The 19653-nt window shown below is 43.0% G+C and overlaps 3 protein-coding genes across 5 annotated transcripts; 1 reads left to right on the top strand and 2 right to left on the bottom strand.

Annotated features, from left to right (window-relative positions):
- Positions 1-1791: 1791 nt before the first annotated feature.
- Positions 1792-7756, bottom strand: LOC125884345 (uncharacterized). 2 transcript variants are annotated; one of them, XM_049569242.1, is made up of 19 exons: positions 6290-6483; positions 6147-6202; positions 5977-6066; positions 5191-5318; positions 4962-5102; positions 4814-4882; positions 4574-4744; positions 4404-4500; positions 4107-4315; positions 3799-3949; positions 3523-3731; positions 3326-3446; positions 3043-3248; positions 2834-2951; positions 2581-2753; positions 2410-2504; positions 2203-2321; positions 1965-2114; positions 1792-1889 (listed from the first exon to the last, which is right to left on the bottom strand). In XM_049569242.1, exons 1-19 carry the CDS (start codon positions 6310-6312, stop codon positions 1843-1845), a joined length of 2373 nt encoding a protein of 790 aa, XP_049425199.1. In that variant the 5' UTR covers positions 6313-6483; the 3' UTR covers positions 1792-1842. The 2 variants fall into 2 exon arrangements, with proteins under 2 accessions (XP_049425199.1, XP_049425200.1); XM_049569243.1 differs by lacking the exons at positions 5977-6066; positions 6147-6202; positions 6290-6483 and adding an exon at positions 7621-7756.
- Positions 6611-10745, top strand: LOC125884344 (uncharacterized). 2 transcript variants are annotated; one of them, XM_049569241.1, is made up of 19 exons: positions 6611-6767; positions 6860-6915; positions 6996-7085; positions 7217-7344; positions 7426-7566; positions 7637-7708; positions 7812-7982; positions 8060-8156; positions 8239-8450; positions 8603-8753; positions 8822-9030; positions 9129-9246; positions 9328-9533; positions 9605-9722; positions 9813-9985; positions 10069-10163; positions 10245-10363; positions 10435-10587; positions 10665-10745. In XM_049569241.1, exons 1-19 carry the CDS (start codon positions 6745-6747, stop codon positions 10709-10711), a joined length of 2379 nt encoding a protein of 792 aa, XP_049425198.1. In that variant the 5' UTR covers positions 6611-6744; the 3' UTR covers positions 10712-10745. The 2 variants fall into 2 exon arrangements, with proteins under 2 accessions (XP_049425198.1, XP_049425197.1); XM_049569240.1 differs by having other exon boundaries at positions 8236-8450.
- A 3857-nt stretch (positions 10746-14602) lies between these two features.
- On the bottom strand, positions 14603-18781 carry LOC125884346 (uncharacterized). The gene is made up of 19 exons (XM_049569244.1): positions 18470-18781; positions 18326-18381; positions 18160-18249; positions 17942-18069; positions 17727-17867; positions 17587-17658; positions 17319-17489; positions 17157-17253; positions 16854-17071; positions 16586-16736; positions 16308-16516; positions 16096-16213; positions 15809-16014; positions 15610-15727; positions 15356-15528; positions 15170-15264; positions 14970-15088; positions 14766-14900; positions 14603-14690 (listed from the first exon to the last, which is right to left on the bottom strand). Exons 1-19 carry the CDS (start codon positions 18490-18492, stop codon positions 14641-14643), a joined length of 2370 nt encoding a protein of 789 aa, XP_049425201.1. The 5' UTR covers positions 18493-18781; the 3' UTR covers positions 14603-14640.
- Between the last annotated feature and the right edge of the window lie 872 nt (positions 18782-19653).

Below are 19653 nucleotides of genomic sequence, written 5' to 3'. Positions count from 1 at the left end.
CTGTAGTTGTATGACTTGAAATCCTGTTGGCAGTTTTCAGTATTATTTTGGTCCTGCTAAAACTATATTACTGTCACCCGCAACACTGTTTGTTCACCCTTCGTCAATTTTTAGACAATGTTACCCGACTTTCCAGTGATAATCTGTGGCCTTTTTCCTCCAAAGATTACGAATTTAATCTTATATTTCAACTTTATTCTCATAGATTTACGACTTTATTCCCTGGATTTACGACTTTATTCCTGTAGATTTACGATTTACGACTTAATTCCTGTAGATTTACAACTTTGATTCCGTAGATTCACGACTTTAATCCCGTAGATTAATCTCGTAGATTAACTACTTTAATCTTGTAGATCTATTACTTAATTCTTGTAGATTTACGACTTTATTCTCACTTTTACAACTTTATTCCCATCGATTTGAATTTATTCTCAAAATCTAAATTTTTGTCTCTTTAAAAATTTGGTCGCAAGTTTGTTAAAATCCTTGTCAGCACTTGTTTTCCAAGACAACCCATCCACCTGGCAGGTGTAGCATATCATGATGCTGATTAAACGTGCCTTGGGCTGGTCACAATTAAAGAAGTTTGATCAATCATAATGCCACAGATGTCCCAAGTTTCAAAAGAGCGTGCCATTGGCATGCTGACTGCAGGAGTGTCTACCAAAGCTGTTGCCCATGAACTACCATAAATCGTCTCTAATGTTGTTTCCATCAATTTGGTAGTACATCCAACCAGCCTCACAGCAGCAGACCCCATGTAACCACATCAGCCCAGGACCTCCACATCCAGCATCTTTGCCTGCAAGATTGTCTGACACCGGCCATCTAAACAGCTGATGCAACAATTATTTGTGCAACTTAGATTTTCTGAACAAAGAGTCAGAAACAGTCCATCTGCACACTCGTTGCCCTCACCAAGGTTGTGCCCTGACAGCAGTTAGTCATTGTAAACGACTTGTGAGGTTGGGGGTTTTTCATGGAAGACATTTTGACTTGTCACAGTAGAAAAATCACAGGTGTAAATATTACTTACACTAATTAATGATGGTTGAATTTCATTTAACTGCTTTTATGTCTGGTTCCTGGTGTTGTGCCTGTTGGCTCACTATCACTCACTGAAACACTTGAGATGAGCCACTGTTCATGTCATCAGCAATACCTGTGCTTATCCTGTGAAGTCAAAATTCTTGCTATGAAAAAAGGCCTTTTCCTCAAACGCTGCATCTGGTAGGTGGAGCCAGTTTTAAATTGTTTTTGCCTGATATGTTGCTTTTGTTTGCATATCAACCCTTTGTCGCTTGTTTAATTCTCCTGATTATAGGACTACTGCATTTGCTTATTAAAGTGACATTCCTTATAGCCAAGAGGTTTCTCATCTCACCTGCACAACTTGTATTGTTCTGTTGCTTTTGTGCAAATAAACCTTAGAACTACTTAACACTATTGTGTCGTTTACAATCTTACCTGTGAGGTAATTGGGTACTATAGCTGCGTGATACTAAGGTACTTTTTCCTCTGAAATATAGCAGAGTATGGGTACTAGAGTTACATAAAAAGTACAGGTTTACTGGTGAAAACTGCAGTTTTGAGTAGGTAGTTTTGGTGCAGTAACAGGTTTATCCTCATTACCACCTTTAATATGTACAAACCTTAAGTTGCTTTCACCCACATCCAACCCTAACAGACAGTTTGTCTCAAAGTGTTAATCTTCCTGTGTCTGCATCATTTGTCTGTAGTAGGTGTTCGACAAGTTTGTATAAAAACACAAATACAGCACTCTAAGAACAACAACTTTATTAAATTCCAAATTTTCCATTTAAAATATTAGGACTTCCTTCAAATTTGGCTAGGATTTACTTTAGTCTGTGAGGATCCTTTTGCTCCTGTGAAGAGAGTTCAGAACATTCAACAAAGTGTCACTTTAGAGCTTAAATTTGATTTTCAATTGTCAGTCTCACCTTTTTTCATGCTACTGAAGAGATTTCTGAACCTAGAAACTTTGATGTAGCGGGCAGGGGGGTGGACAGCAGGTAGTCTAGCTGGCCTGCTGGTAGTAGAAGGTGTAGTTTTCAGTGGTGCAGAGGGCCTGATGGCAGGAATCAGCAGCCCTGCAGTGCAGAAAGAGGAGGAATGCTCAAATTGTGATACGAGTGACCAATAACCGGTCATCTCCAGCAGGCGATGAAACTACACTACCTGCTGTGGGCTTTGTAGTGTGGATGATGCTGCCGACACCATCTGTGTCAGACTCAAACCTGTACACTGAGAAGAGGCGATGGAGGCCAGCCAGAGGATATGTGCACTGTATTATCACCCTGTAAAACAAGAGGACAGGTTATTTGCCGCTACCTCATTTATCTCATGCTAAACAGCATCTCTTTGACAATTTAGCATTTAACATACCTCTCAGTGGCATTATCAGAAGCTCCCTTGTTCATATTGAGGGATTTCCTGCTGTAGACAATCTCGTTATGATAGGTCACATTTTCCTTGTCGAGCTGTATGTGAAACATGCAAATAGTGAATATTTGTGACATTCGGATTGGATAGTTTTTAGATTTGTAGCAGCAGTACCATGACGATGGATCCACAGCCGTTGAGTGGAAAAGAGAAGAGAGCCCTGGTGCCGTCCGTCTCTTTGGGTCCACAGTATTTGTCTCGGAGGTTGGTTCTAGCAGGAACTCCTCCACTTGGGATGGCCAGAGACAAGTCAGCCGCCACAGTCATCCTCCCATCAGTCGAACACACTAAAGAAAGATTCGTTTAATTGCGTCAGTTTTATACAGAAATCACAACTGCTCTTAGAATTAGGATAGGATGTTCTTACTAATGAATTCATTATTGGAGAACAGGCAAGTCTTGACAGTTGAACCCTGAACCTCTGATGTTTCATGATCCCGCATGAAGATCTCGAAGGTGCCGGAGAAACCCTTCAAACTCATGTCCTATAAAAACACATGCAGCTCAGCCATTGATCATCATGTTCAAAACTCAACACAAGGGTCGATGCTTCCACCAAGTCACTCCTCATCTCACCTTGTACTCGTAGCCATGAGTGAAGAGCGGCACATCAAGCAGCAGACTCTGGCTGTTGTTGCTCATGATGTAGCCATGCTGGGCTGCCAGCTCTTTCGTCAGTGGGTCTGAGTCGATACTGATCACCCACAGGTAGTCAAAAGGCCGGTGGTCCAGTCTGAAGCTGATGCCGGACTCAGAACAGACAGCGTCAAAAGCTGGAGGAGCTGTTAAATACAAGACAAAGGGTTACAATACAACAGCAATGACAACTATCTAACTTTATCAAATTTAGTAGACTTACAGATGTTGGTGAACAATGCCACGATAGATGCCGGGTGGTAGTAAGACTCATTGTCAGGCAGAACTGTCAGTGTGTAGTTGATGTCCAGCTTATACTGAAGAACTGCATCTTCTTTAGAGAACTAGGAGACAAAAACATGACTGAGGACAGACAGTTGCAAGACTCAGAAGTCAACCTACTTTGAAAAGACCATTTACCTTCTCTTCAACGACAGGGTCATCAAAAGGCACCCTCAGAGTGTAGCCATGAGTGCTGTTGGGATGAACAACCTTTGTGATGGTGTGGCTGCTTGTGTTTGTAAGTGGAACTGTGAATTCTTGTCCATTCAAATTAACAGAAGCCAACTCAACGTCTTCAGGGACGTCTCCGAGGTAGACCACGAAGGTGTGCTCCTCAAGAACTGTTCCTGGAACAAGAGGATATTCAGATGATTGCTGCATCAAACTGATGATTGAGTTTGTCATTAGACTTACTGTTTTCAGTGAAAACAGGGCGCGGTAGCAGAGGAGTAGCCAGCATCCTGTGAAATCGGAGCCTGGTCTCTACTTGATCCTTATCCACTGAGATTTGCTCCAAGTCGAGATGATAGATGTAGAATTCGTAGAGGTCGCCAGACACCAAGCTCTGCAACAGATGCATGCAAGTATTCCTTCAAACTACAAGTAAAACACTAATTCAGATATTAAGAGTTAGTTTCTTCTATTGCATGCTCTGATGAGCAATTTTGTGATTTAGGCTACCAAGCCCCGTGTGAATCTACTTTAAGTTTGTGCTTGCTCACCTTCCTGTATCCTCCATCAGTATTATAGGGGATGCTGATCTGGACTGTGGCGTTGTGCTTCTCCACAATGTAGCCTCTCTCCTCTGCAACTGGCTGCCCCACAAGTTCACCATTGAGACCAAGGTTGAGCTGTGTGGCGTCTGGAGTCACGGACGGCACATCTGGAGTTTCCCACATCATGTAGCCGCTGTGATCATATGACCCTTCATCTGTGGACATTACAATAATATTATAGCTTTAACTAGGGTCTTTCAAAAAAGGGAAAAGAGAAGCCACAGAGTAAGGAAAAATACTGACGCATGGAGCAAGCAGCCTCCAGGTCGACCATGAGGACGATCCAGCTTTGTCTGGAGAACAGAGTTGCATGGACCACCTCTACTGGAACACCATTCACCTGGAGAGAGACTCAATTAAAACCTGCCTTGGACTAAGTGCTTTGCAAAACATGTTTAGCATCGGTGGTTTACCTCAGTGCTGAATGAGTCAGGTTGTCCATACGGAGCACGAAATACCAGCCTTCCATCAGTCAAGTCAAATGCATAACCCTGCTTTCTAGCGTCAGAGATGTTCACGGGCGGCAGCTGCTCCTCATTTCTCTGAAACATCACCTGCCAGTCTGAAGTGGTGGAGCTATGTGCCTTGAAAGAGATTTAAGGTGTTAAAAAGTGGCACTTGACTGAGAAATTCTAAAAATAATTTAAACATACAGGTTTGAGGGCATTCCAGTCATCTTTCTTTGTTCCAGAGGGACAGGTGAGTTCACTCCTCACAGACACCTGGGAGAAAAACACAACAGTCAACATCTGAAACTACTCCAGAAATTACAAGAAAAATCTGAGACGTAAACCAGCTTACTTCCATGTAATTGGTCTCACAGGTAACCTCTTTGGGAAACCAGGGGAGAGAGGGAGAACAGGTCTTCCTCATGGAATAGGTGACCTCCTTTCCTTCATGAGTCGCAATCAGGTTGAAGTTAAAAGTGAACTCTTCGTCATTCTGAAAGACCAAGTAGAAAATTATAGGATGCCACACCTAACCTGTACAGTAAGAGTCAAAAACTGTTTTATATGCAACTTGTACGCACTGTGTTGTCAGTGTGACAGCTGAAGTAAGAGGCTCGGAGCTCCACATGGCCGGCTAGAGGGAGAACACTGACAGTGTAGCCACACTGAGCTGCATACTGCTCAGTGATGGCGTGCACGCCTGTCCCACCTGGAAGAGAAATATTAGATCAGTAATGCAGCTCACCATTCACTCCAATCCTGTTATTGAAAAGTAGATGAGATCTCATTGATTTGTTCAGTGGTTCCCAGTCTTTTTCCTTAAGGGATCCCTTGTCCATCATTGCCTAATACCCCTGACTAAATGACATATCTTTTAAGGATATTTCATATTCTATTCAATGCATAACAGCAGAGAACTACTGATAAACTGTACACTTAACTAAATAGTGAACACAATAACTGCAGGAAAATTGTGTAAAATGAGCGATTTGAATTATTTTGAGCTGATTATTTCTTGTAAATATTACACAAGACATGAGTTCCTGATATTTTATAGTAATTCTGTCTATACTGTTTTGTTTCTTTTTGGGAGTTTTTCATAGTTTCTTTTCCCTGGTGTTTGGCCATTTTTAAAAGGGCTCTTCGGTTGTTTTAACTGGGTACTTTTCTAACAAAGAAGAAGGCTGTTTGGCAGAGAGTAAAGGCTTTCTTTACAGAAATGGCCTAAATCTCAGCATTTTGTACAACTGAATATATTTTTAAAGAAACGTTTTCTTATATCCCTTTAAATCAAGATGACGAACATGTTTGCCTAGCCCTGTTTTAGGTGATGATGGCTGAGCATGACAAAGCTGCCTGGCACTTACCAACAGCCTCAAAGCGAGGTTCCTCTCCAGTGAAGGAGAGATCAACAGCTGCCATGAAGTGGCGATCATGACACTCCATATGAATGACTCCTGTGTGCACAAACAAGTTAGAGTTCAAATATGGACATCCTATTAATTACTGTAGGTCAGTGAGCCAATATTTCAGTTACCATCAGGAATGCCAGCACACGTTGCAGCTGACCACACAGACAGGAGTAAAGCAACACTGTAGGACAAAAGCATATGTCTCTTAGATGCAAAAATGTCAACACATATAAAACTCAATAACCTGTAGGTCTCTAAAACAACTCACCCAAGGCAAATCTCAAAAACCATAGCCACTGATGTGCTGGCAGTGTCTAAAGCTAGCCTAGCTGCTAGCAAACTACACCTGCTAACCAACACAAGCTAAAGGGAACACTTGCTTGGTGTGTATCCTGGCAAAACTAGCACCATGTCCTGCTACACCACATTTTATGGTCCATTTTTTCACCCATGAGGTTGAAAAGCAACTCTAACCTCATCAGCTGCAGCTGATTGAAAGACAGCTTGATTGCTGATGAGCTACACATGTGGCTGTAACACTGAGGGCCTCTGATTGGCCAGTGAATAAAATGACTTATAAAACCTGGCGTAGCAGAGAGCAGGACATGGTGCCAGTTTGAGTGGGATACACCAAGCAAGTGTTCACTTCAGCTTGTGTTGGTTAGCAGGTGTAGTTTGATAGCAGCTAGGCTAGCTTTAGACACTGCCAGCACATCAGTGGTTATGGCTTTTGGGTTTTACCTTGGGTAAGGTGCTTTAATTTCATGCAATTTATAAACTGTGACATAACATTAGTGTGCCAGTATGCTTGCAGTTTATATCTGCTTCTGTCTTGCAGTGTGACCTTGCTCCTGTCTGTGTGGGCAACTGCAAAATGTGATCCTATTCCCAATGGTAAGCGTTGAAATGTCTGAAAACAGAGGCTTGTAGTCGTCAGGTCATGTATTCAGATCTGAACTTGTCTGTTCATGCAGAAGTTCTTCTTATGGAGTGTCGTGATCGCTTCTTCATGATAGCTGTTGATCTCTCATTCACTGGGAATGAACCTCACTTTGAGGCCGTTGGTAAGTCCCAGGCAGCTTGGCCACAAATTAGCCCCCCCTGAAAACGAGTATCTTTTCGATCACCCTGGTGTGGCCTCAAAATGAAGCTGATTAGTTGATGTACAGGGGTGTGTTATGTGATTGTCTTCCAGATGGGACAGGCGTGCACGCCATCACTGAGCAGTATGCAGCTCAGTGTGGCTACACTGTCAGTGTTCTCCCTCTAGCCGGCCATGTGGAGCTCCGAGCCTCTTACTTCAGCTGTCACACTGACAACACAGTGCGTATAAATAGCCTGTAATACAGGTTTTGACTCTCTTGTACAGACCAGGTGTGACATTCTGTCGTTTTCTACTTTCAGGATGACGAAGTGTTCACATTTAACTTCAACCTGATTGCGACACATGAAGGAAAGGAGGTCCCCTATCCCATGAACAAGACCTGTTCTCCCTCTCTCCCCTGGTCTCCCAGAGAGGTTACCTGTGAAACCAACTACATGGAAGTAAGGTTAATTTAATCATAACATTTTGCTAGTGTAATTCAGAAGCTTGCTAACCTTGAGTTCTCTGTAGGTGTCTGTGAGGAGTGATGTAGCCTGTCCATCTGGGACAAAGGAGGATGACTGGAATGCTGTTGTCCAAACGGTATGTTCAGCATAGCAGTCTGGGAAATGGGTGGAACTTCTCACCTACAGCTGGAATACAATAACATTATTTAATAGCTGTTAAATCTGCATTTGCTTTTAAGGCTTACACCTCAGCTGCCTCAGACTGGCAGGTGATGTTCCAGAGGATGGACCAGGAGCTGACGCCCATGAGCCTGGCTGAAGCTCATGAGCTGGGTTATGAATTTGACTTGACTGATGGAAGGCTGGTATTTCGTGCTCCGTATGGACAACCTGACTCATTCAGCACTGAGGTAAACAACTGATGCTTAATGTCAGTCTTGTAAAGCATGTAGTCCAAAGCAGGTTTTGATTTGGAGTCTCTCTCCAGGTGAATGGTGTTCCAGTAGAGGTGGTCCATGCAACTCTGTTCTCCAGACAAAGCTGGGTGGTCCTCATGGTCGACCTGGAGGCTGCTTGCTCCACGGGTCAGTATTACTATTTTTATGCTGTGGCTTCTTCTTCTTGATGGGACAGCAATAAAACCGTAATATTGGTGTACTCTAGAAGAAGGTTTGTACGACAGTGGCTACATGATGTGGGCAACTCCTGAGGTGCTGCACCCGCTGTTGTCTGGTCTACATGGGACTCAGGTCAACATTGGAGTCAATGGTGAACTTGTGGAGCAGCCAGTTGCAGAGGAGAGAGGCTACATCGTGGAGAAGCACAACACTACAGTCCAGATCAGCATCCCTTATAATGCTGATGGAGGATACAGGAAGGTCAGGAAACTCTGATAAGTTGCAATCACTCTGCAGTACAGACACATTCAGGCTCCTCATATCTAAATTAGGAATTTTATATTTTTGTGTGGGGGACTTTTTGATCTCTTACCACTGCTTGACATTCTTCCCTGAAACTGTATTTTTTGCAGAGCTTGGTGTCTGGCGACCTCTACGAGTTCTACATCTTTCATCTCTACTTGGAGCAAATCTCAGTGGAAGAGGACCAAGTTGACACCAGAATTCGTTTCCACAGGACGCTGGCTACGCCTATGCTGCCACGCCCTGTTTTTACTGAAAACAGTAGGTCTGATGACAAACCCATTCATCAGGTTGATGCAGTAATAATCTGAATGCCTTTTTCATTTCAGGAACAGTTCTTGAGGAGCGCATATTCACTGTCTACCTTGGAGACGTCCCTGAGGACGTTGAGTTGGTGTCTGTTAATTTGAATGGACAAGAATTTACAGTTCCACTTACAAACACAAGCAGCCACACCATCACAAAGGTTGTTCATCCCAACAACACTCATGGCTACACTCTGAGGGTGCCTTTTGATGACCCTGTTGTCATGCAGCAGGTAAAAGGTCTTTAATTTTGACCAGATGTGTTTTCAGATTAATACTGGTTTTATACATGGAAACATCTGCTCGACTCAGCCAGAATTCTGTCTCCTAGTTCTCTAAAGAAGACGCAGCCATGCAGCACACACTGGACATCAACTACACACTGACCGTCTTGCCTGAGAACGAGCCTTTTCACCAGCTGGTGTCAGTCATGGCCTTATCTGATGCCTGTAAGTCCTTTACTTAATTTTTAGCTTTGGTCAATCCTACTCGTACATTAAATGGTTAACCCTTTGTCTTTTCTTTAACAGCTCCTCCAGCTTTTGACGCTGTCTGTTCTGAGTCCGGCATCAGCTTCAGACTGGACCACCGGCCTTTTGACTACCTGTGGGTGATCAGTATCGACTCAGACCCACTGACGAAAGAGCTGGCAGCCCAGCACGGCTACATCATGAGCAATGACAGCCAGAGTCTGCTGCTCGACGTGCCGCTCTTCACTCATGGCTATGAGTACAAGGTGAGATGAGGAATGACTATTGACAGCAATTCTCTAGTTCTCAACATCAATCTAAGATGCACGTTTTACAGGATGTGTTCTTGAATGGCTTCTCTGGCACCTTCGAGATCCTCATGCGGGATCCTGAAACATCGGAGGTTCAGAGTTCAACTGTCAAGACTTGCCCGTTCTCCAATAATGAATTCATCAGTAAGAACATCAGTCTTTTTTCTTCTTCACTGTAAGAGCAGGTGGGTCTCCATATGGTTGGCACATGTGCTTAAACATGTCTGTCTTTAGTGTGTTCCACTGACGGGAAGATGACTGTGGCGGCTGACTTGTCTCTGGCCATCCCAAGTGGAGGAGTTCCTGCTAGAACCAACCTCCGAGACAAATACTGTGGACCCAAAGAGACGGACAGCACCAGGGCTCTCTTCTCTTTTCCACTCAACAGCTGTGGATCCATCATCAAGGTACAGATTTCTGATGTAAACCATTGCCTTTAATTCCTTTAAAACATGCATCTGGCAGTGAATGTGCCTACGTGTTTCTCCAGCTCGGCAAGGCGTATGTGACCTATGAAAACGAGATTTTCTTCAGCAAGAAGCTGCATGCTCTGAAAAATCCAGACTCCAGCTATGATATTGACAGGTATATCTTCAACCCAACCCCTCTGGCTATCTATGCCTCTTGTACCCATAAGGCAAACTATGTATCCCTCTTGTCTTGCAGGGTGACGATGCAGTGCACATATCCTCTGGCTGGACTGTTCCGCCTCTTCTCAGTGTACAGGTTTGAGTCTGACACCGTTGGGGTGGGCCGCATCGTGCATTCTGCGCACTCCACTGAAAGTAAGTGGTTCACCTAAATAAACCCCATCCCCAATTTATTGCGTGCTGAATCTGTTTGTCTTGTGCGCTAGGTCTACAGAGTCCCACCATAAAGCCTACTATAGTGCTTCAAACTCCAGTGTCAACTACCAGACGCAACAGAAGACCTGTCTCAATACGACCTGGCTACCAACCTGCTCAGTATGTCAAAGTATCAAGCTTTCTGAGGAATCTGCCAAAGAAAGGTCAGTACTTGATTTTAAAACCTGTCTAAATTTCATGATCTGCAGATAACTTACTAAATACTATATTCTCTTCACAGGAGCCAGAGGATCTTCTCAATCCAAAGTACATGCCAACGTAGTTTGAGGATGGCTTTGATGTATTTTTAACTGTAAATCTCAATAAAATTTCTTTAAAAAAAAGCAGACTGTCATTGGAGACTTCAACCAACACCACTATACTTTTTTTTTTTTTTTTTTTTAAATGCATTTATGTTCAGCAGGTTTGCTTCAGCATGTTGCTGTAGTAACTGACTCAGGGTTAGCTGAACTAGCTTTCTGAAACAAAATTCAGTTTCCCTCATCTTTAGACTAAACCTTCTCAGAATTTTTCCTAATCCCACTTTCTGAAATGAGGCCCAGCTCTGAGATATTAAGCCTGGTTTATGTATACAAATTGGGAGTTTCTCATGTACAAAAATGTAGCCTGATTGAGTGTCACCACTTGACCCAACAAACACCAATCTGTCTTGCCATGTGACTAAAACATGCGACATCTAGCTGTTAGTCCAGTGCTCAGAGTGGAGATGGCAAAAAAATTAGTCACATCTGGACCTATGTTGGGAAACAGAACAGCTGTGCTTAGAAATGTATTTCTCTTTCAATGCTATTATCTTGATCATGAGTTGATAACATTAAAATTAACATTAAAAATGAGCTTTATGTCAAAGAGAATCAACCAGCTATATGAAACAAATCGCTATTGCAAGTTTCAGACGAAGTGCCATGCCAGCATGCACGGCTGGTGTCTTGACAACTGTAACAACAGACTTAAGCTGAATGTCGGCTCAAGTATTGACCATTTTAACAGATCAGACTGCAAGTATAAGACTGGCAGAACTTGTGCTGTGCCATTCTGTAAGACGTGCATTTAGATCAGTCCTTGTCATTGAAGATTGGCTTGGCTGCAACTTGACAGGCTTTGAGCAGCTGCTGACTGAAGCAGACAGATGGGAGCTGGTCAACCTCATCTTCAGTTACTGTAAGTTTCTGCTTTAATGACATCAGCAGCAAACAAACTACACCTTTGCCTTGATAATGTTCAATTATGACTGTCTCCTGACAGTCATGACAGTCATCTTGAAGGCAGAAATTGGGTGTGATTAAATTAAGCACTCATTTCAGTTGTCCATAATTATCTTGTGATCGTGAAAAATTCTTATTTAGAAATCATCTGTTTTCTAAAACTGACAAGTTATGAGAAAACGAGCTGTGTCATGTGTAACGAAATAATTAACTTGTGATCTTAACAGCTTGAAAAAAGTGATTGCAAGCACAGCCATTCTTGGTTTCCTTGGGTTAGTAACAATTACACTGCAGTTCAGTTGTTGCTGGATGGTAAATACAAGCGGATACTTTGATAGTTTGGCAGGGCATTTGCGAGTAGATTCCCAGACAATGGTGTCACTATCTGATGTGTTCCCTGAGAAGACGGCAAAAGTTAAAAACCCATTATTGAAGAAGTCCAATCGTGGACTTTAAAATTGGCTTCCTATGTCTGTTTCCATAGGTTGGTGAACTCAAAGCCTCATCAATGAGCCGCACAGTTCATCGATGGATCAGGAGTTGGAAAGATCAGTTTGGCAGTATTCAGTCCTCTAGATCTGAGAATGGAGACAGAGGAATTGTCAGAGCCACTGTGCTCGGTGACCTCAAGACATGAAGACAAGATCTAATTTTCATGTCCTTATTGTGGGGGTCTCAAGAAAAATGTGTCCACACTAAGACTGAATGGAAATGTGAGGGGACCTCCTGTGCTCAGGAATCTCTACACGCCAGTAACGCCTCCCTCATTGGTCACCTGTAAAAGAAGGCCTCTCACTTGACACATCTCATACAGTACCTGGGCCTCACATCACCTTTTCAAGGGCTAATGTCACATGATATCAAATATGTCTGTTTTCCACAAACACTTATGTTGGTTTTATGAATGTGCATGACCTTGGAATCCGACCACTCCACCGGCTTGACTGATTTGTTTGGTACTGTAACATGAAACAACCTGCTGGAATAAGAAACAACCAATGAGCGCAGCAGGGGAATGACAATTCGCCCCTCAGCGCCATGGGTGGGACTAATACTGTTGTGAAGCTGCTGTCAAGAGGTACAACAAAACCAATGAGGAATGTTAACAATGATGAGCGCTACAGACCGTTTCAAACATACATAAATATTCTAAGTGGTTTCCTCTGTATTTCCCGTTAGAAGGTTGTTGATGCAGACTCTGACAGGAAGTAAACAGGGATCAAAGGTGTTTTAACACCAGAATAGCAATGAAACGATCTATGGACAAGATGGATGCTATTGAGGCTGTAAATCAACATGTCTTCTCAATACTGCCTCACATCATACTTTGTTTTACTTCGCTGCACCCTTAAAACCCCGGCAAAACAAGTACGGCAAGCATGGCTACTCATCGACATAGACATCAAATGTTACATTCAGGTGTGGGTTTCTAGTGATGGTTTGGGAAAACTGAATCCCTGGCTCCCACAGCAATCAGAGTGGACGCAATGTCAGACTGGAAACTGAACATTAGGAGCTGACAATTCTGTCGGGTATCAGACAGAAATGTTAGGCCACAGGAAGACCTTCACATGGGCTCATCTTACTTGTGCATGCATGGATATCTAGGAGTCATGCAGTGACTACACTTAACTTTACTTTCAGAACATTACATTTCTTACTCATTTTAGTCACTGATTCAGGCAATAAGGAGACTTGTGCTTGAGCAATGTTCAGAGCGCAATGCTAAATCAATGGAAAGATAGAGTATCAAACTGATGCAGCAAAACACGCTTTTAAGTCACAATCTTCCGTGTCAAAATCTGGTGCTTGCATAACCCACAAGTACTACAGACAGCTCAGTAAGATTTGGGTGTGCTATGCCAGTCCCAGCTAAAGCCTGGTATATACTGTGGAATTTTGGGATGTCCCAGACAGAAGATGACCAGTGTGAAAGAAACATGGTGGCATCTTCGGTTGTAGCTCTAACCAAAAAAAAAAAAAAAAGGGTCCTATGTCACAGTGGAAGAGGTTCAAGGATAGCCATTGTCATGATCTTATGATCAAAGACATGGGATAAAATTCATGAATGAACATCTCACAGTATGACTGCTGGTAAGACCCACGTCTAACCAACCAATAGAAATGCAGCATGCAATGACACTGCTGCTGAAACTAAACAGATGGATAGCATCTCGCCATGGAGGCAAAATGTGCGGGATTCCAGCAAAGAGGAAACCTCAGAGCTGTGGCAGAAGCCTTGCCTGTGCGTGTGCTCCAGCTCGTACCATGATCAAGTAAAGAAGGACGAAGCATGGAAGGAAACAGGAGTTGCAGCTGCCGGGTGAGCACCCTAGTAGCTAGCAAACACAAAACTTGTGATTTGACAATGTGACCCTCTGTTGCGCTTCATTTGAAATAACCCATGCAACATCTTTGCTCACTACCTATGGGAAGTGATTGAATCATGTTGTAGCCTGCAATTCAAGTGTCCTCAGTCTGCATACAAACTTTGATGCCCAAGATTTAGATTTATGGCATATAGCTTGCGCCAAACTTAGTTTGCTAAAATCTCAGTCAGAGGCTCGATGTAGCCTCAAGCAGAAATGATAATGTGTCACAAGTCTAATAAGCTCTCTTCTTCCCAGCTAAAAGGTTCTCATTTTTAAACCTGTACTGTACTTTTAGTCTTGAGCTCCAACTGATTTAAATTCCTGTCAGGCACTCAGATTTTGAAAGGTTTTACACAACTTAACACAGAAGCAGTTATACTCCAAAACCCATAAGACTTTGAAAGTCAACACCACACTTAACTCATGGTTCAACCAAGCAGCTCAAGCATCATGCTCTGTATCTAGGAAACAATGTACAGATATGAACCTGCACTAAGCTTTTGGTTTGTTACCAAGTTACCAAGGTTTGTCCTTACATGTTCAGGAAGTTAAAGTCTCAATGACAATACAAGAGCATTTAAGACAAACATTTATTGAACTTTATTTAAAATCCATGCAATTACAATCCAGAATATAGAGTCACTTTAGCTTGAGATGATCCTCTAGATCCTGTGAAGAGAATTCAACAAGATGAACAAATGCTTACATTTAACCAAATTTCAAATAACCAAGCAACCAACCTACCTTTCTTTCTGTTTAGAAAGCTTGATACTTTGATGTACTGAGCAGGAGGCTGGTAACCAGGTCTAAGTGAGACAGGTCTTCTGGTGCGCCTGGTAGTAGGCACTGTAGTGGGCTTGATGGTGGGACTGTCTAGACCTAGAGTACAAGGTCAGATTGTCAGCATGCGATCATGTAAAGTGTTGTTTATTCATATGAACTGCTTACCTTCGGTGGAGTGCGCAGAATGCACGATGCGGCCCACACCAACAGTGTCAGACTCAAACCTGTACACTGAGAAGAGGCGGAACAGTCCAGCCAGAGGATATGTGCACTGCATCGTCACTCTGCAAGACAAGAGGGATACATAGTTTGCCTTATGGGTACAAGAGGTGTCAATAGCCAGAGAGGTTGGGTTGAAGATATACCTGTCAATATCATAGCTAGAGTCTGGGTTTTTCAAAGCACGCAGCTTCTTGCTGAAGAAAATCTCGTTTTCATAGGTCACATACTCCTTGCCGAGCTGGAGAAAGAAAAGCATAATGTGGATGCAGGCGCCAGATGTAAATCGCCTTGTTAAGTTAAATGCAACCGTTTACATTAGAAATCAGTACCCTGACAATGGATCCACAGCTGTTGAGTGGAAAAGAGAAGAGAGCCCTGGTGCCGTCTGTCTCTTTGGGTCCACAGTATTTGTCTCGCAGGTTGGTTCTAGCAGGAACTCCTCCACTTGGGATGGCCAGAGACAAGTCAGCTGCCACAGTCATCCTCCCGTCAGTGGAACACACTAAAGACAGACATGTTTAAGAACATGTGCCAACTATAGAGACCCACCTGCTCTTATAAAGAAAACTGATGATGTTTTTACTGATGAATTCATTATTGGAGAACGGGCAAGTCTTGACAGTTGAACTCTGAACCTCCGATGTTTCAGGATCCCGCATGAGGATCTCGAAGGCGCCAGAGAAGCCATTCAAAGTAATGTCCTATAAAACATGTGCATCTTAGTCACTGACCTCCATATTCAGAACTAAATGATTGCTGTCAATAGTCATTCCTCATCTCACCTTGTACTCATAGCCATGAGTGAAGAGCGGCACGTCGAGCAGCAGACTCTGGCTGTCGTTGCTCATGATGTAGCCGTGCTGGGCTGCCAGCTCTGATGTCAGCGGGTCTGAGTCGATACTGATCACCCACAGGTAGTCAAAAGGCCGGTGGTCCAGTCTGAAGCTGATGCCGGACTCAGAACAGACAGCGTCAAAAGCTGGAGGAGCTGTTAAATACAAAATAAATGGTTAACGAATTCATGCACAAGTAGGATTGACCAAGTCTAAAAATCAAGTCAGTGACTTACAGGCATCAGATAAGGCCATGACTGACACCGTTTGGTGATAAGGCTCGTTTTCAGGCAGAACTGTCAGTGTGTAGTTGATGTCCAGTGTGTGCTGCATGGCTGCGTCTTCTTTAGAGAACTAGGAGACAAAATTCTGGCTGAGTCGAGCAGATGTTTCCATGTATAAACTAATCACATCTTAACAAAACTGCTCAAAATTAAAGACCTTTTACCTGCTGCATGACAACAGGGTCATCAAAAGGCACCCTCAGAGTGTAGCCATAAGTGTTGTTGGGATGAACAACCTTTGTGATGGTGTGGCTGCTTGTGTTTGTAAGTGGAACTGTAAATTCTTGTCCATTAAAATTAACAGAAGTCAACTCAACGTCCTCAGGGACGTCTCCAAGGTAGACAGTGAATATGCGCTCCTCAAGAACTGTTCCTGAAATGAAAAAAGGCATTCAGATTATTGCTGCATCAACCTGATGAATGGGTTTGTCATCAGACCTACGGTTTTCAGTGAAAACAGGGCGTGGCAGCATAGGCGTAGCCAGCGTCCTGTGGAAACGAATTCTGGTGTCAACTTGGTCCTCTTCCACTGAGATTTGCTCCAAGTAGAGATGAAAGATGTAGAACTCGTAGAGGTCGCCAGACACCAAGCTCTGCAAAAACCAAGTATCTCATCACATTTTTCCTGTGAAGAAGTTTTTCAATGTGTAATAAACCTGATCCTTCTAGCAGACATAAACTACATTAGGGTTATGACCATGCTTCCTGACCTTCCTGTATCCTCCATCAGCGTTATAGGGGATGCTGATCTGGACTATAGTATTGTGCTTCTCCACAATGTAGCCCCTCTCCTCTGCAACTGTCTGCTCCACAAGTTCACCATTGACTCCAATGTTGAGCTGTGTCTTGTGTAGACCGGACACCAGTGGGTGCAGCACCTCAGGAGTCTCCCACATCATGTAGCCACTGTCATCATATGATCCTTCATCTGTGAAGACACAACATTACAGCTTTGCTTGTTAACCGTCATGGAAAAAGAGAAACTATGGAAAATGTGAGATTGTAGCAATGACCTGTGGAGCAAGCAGCCTCCAGGTCGACCATGAGGACCACCCAGCTTTGTCTGGAGAACAGAGTTGCATGGACCACCTCTACTGGAACACCATTCACCTGGAGAGAGACTCCAAATCAAAACCTGCTTTGGACTACATGCTTTACAAGCATCAGTTGTTTACCTCAGTGCTGAATGAGTCAGGTTGTCCATACGGAGCACGAAATACCAGCCTTCCATCAGTCAACTCAAATGCATAACCCTGCTTATGAGCCTCAGAGAGCTTCACAGGCATCATCTGCTCCCCATCTCTGTGAAACATCACCTGCCAATCTGAAGTAGCTGATGAGTAGGCCTACAGGGGAGATAGATGCCTCCGCTTACTATATTGTTAATCCAGATACACATAGGCGACAAGAATCAAATATTCAAGAGTACAAGTTGAGACATACAGGTTGTAGAGCAGCATTCCAGTCGTATTTCTTTGTGTCAGATGGACAGGTCACTTCACTCCTCACAGACACCTACAGAGAAGCCAGGATTAGTAAATATTAACAACTTCCAAAATAATATTACATCTATCCAAGCTTACTTCCATGTAGTTGGTCTCACAGGTAACCTCTCTGGGAGACCAGGGGAGAGAGGGAGAACAGGTCTTGTTCATGGGATAGGTGACCTCCTTTCCTTCATGTGTCGCAATCAGGTTGAAGTTGAATGTGAACACTTCGTCATCCTGAAAGTAGAAAATGTCACACCTGGCCTGTACAGTAAGAGCCAAAAACTGTATTACAGGCTATTTATACACACTGTGTTGTCAGTGTGACAGCTGAAGTAAGAGGCTCGGAGCTCCACATGGCCGGCTAGAGGGAGAACACTGACAGTGTAGCCACACTGAGCTGCATACTGCTCAGTGATGGCGTGCACGCCTGTCCCATCTGGAAGACAATCACATTATTAGACCCAACACACCCATGCACATCTAAACAGCTTCATTTTAATTTGTGGCCAAGCTGCCCGGGACTTACCAAAGGCCTCAAAGTGAGGTTCATTCCCAGTGAATGAGAGATCAACAGCTATCATGAAGAAGCGATCATGACACTCCATGTGAAGAACTTCTGCATGAACAGACAAGGTGTGTTAAAATAGTTAAGTTATAATTAAAGGCCTGTATGCAAACAGTTCAAATCTTACCATCAGGAATAGGATCACATTTTGCAGTTGCCCACGCAGACAGGAGCAAAACCCCACTGTAAGACAAAAGCAGATATAAGTTGCAAACATACAGGTGGACTGATGTCAACTAACAGCTCACAAACTGCAATGAAAGCACCTTACCCCAGGTAAAACCCAAAAGCCATAACCACTGATGTGCTGGCAGTGTCTAAAGCTAGCCTAGCTGCTAGCAAACTACACCTGCTAACCAACACAAGCTGAAGTGAACACTTGCTTGGTGTATCCCAATCAAACTGGCACCATGTCCTGCTCTCTGCTACACCAGGTTTTATAAGTCATTTTCTTCACTGACCAATCAGAGGCCCTCAGTGTTACAGCCACATGTGTAGCTCATCAGCAATCAAGCTGTCTTTCAATCACTGCACTGTGTCTCACAGCAGGAAAAGCACAGGTGTGACAAATGACATTAATGATGGCTCATTTCCATTCAAGTGTTTCTCTCTGGTTAGAGTTTTTTTTTTAATTATTTATTTTTTTTTATCTGAAGATACTTGATGTAGATCAGTGGTTCCCAAGTGATGGGTCGTGGTCCAAAAGTGGTTCGTGGGTCCATTCTGGATGGACCATAAGTGACTTGCGAACATGTCAACTTTGTAAAAAATGCACTTTATTCTTTCAATTAACTTCCAGCACAGGGCTCTTATTTTGAAGTGCCGTTTCCTGCTGTTGAGCCAGTGAATACCCATATATTAAACTGTGTGGACCTTGAACTAATGACTATGGAGCAATGTGGACCCCCTGGCTGCACCAGTTTGGAACCACTGATGTAGACAATGCCAGCAGTAATGAGTAATAAATAAATAAATAATGAATAATTTAAGAAACTCACAGACTGAATTACAAGTTCACAAAAAAAAACCCAACCTTTTTTTCATTTCTCATATCTTGTCAGGATAGACACTACAGAGAATTCACTTCAATAACTTACAACAAAGACCTAATAAAAAGGTAAAATAAAAGAGCATTCATTTATTTAATTTACAGGTTACATATGCAGACACCCATGTGCAGAGAACCAGCAACAGCAGAATGGAGACAAGCGTCCATTTGATCCCGACTGAAACTCCAGAAATGAGGAAACAAAAGGTTAAGCATCATGTTCCTTCTTTACATCAATTTATATGACACTAAATTTTATAACACATAATTCATTTTTGTAATATGATCCCCCCAAGTTCAGTTTCAATACAAAGTAGATTTACAAAACATTTAGCACAATGATTCAAATACAGTTTAAATAAAGTTTCACTACCTTGATGAAGGTTTTGCTTTCCTTCCAAATTCAC

Source organism: Epinephelus fuscoguttatus, linkage group LG23, assembly GCF_011397635.1.
Source record: "Epinephelus fuscoguttatus linkage group LG23, E.fuscoguttatus.final_Chr_v1".
Lineage (NCBI taxonomy): Eukaryota > Metazoa > Chordata > Actinopteri > Perciformes > Serranidae > Epinephelus > Epinephelus fuscoguttatus.
This window is presented reverse-complemented; position numbering and strand designations above follow the sequence as displayed.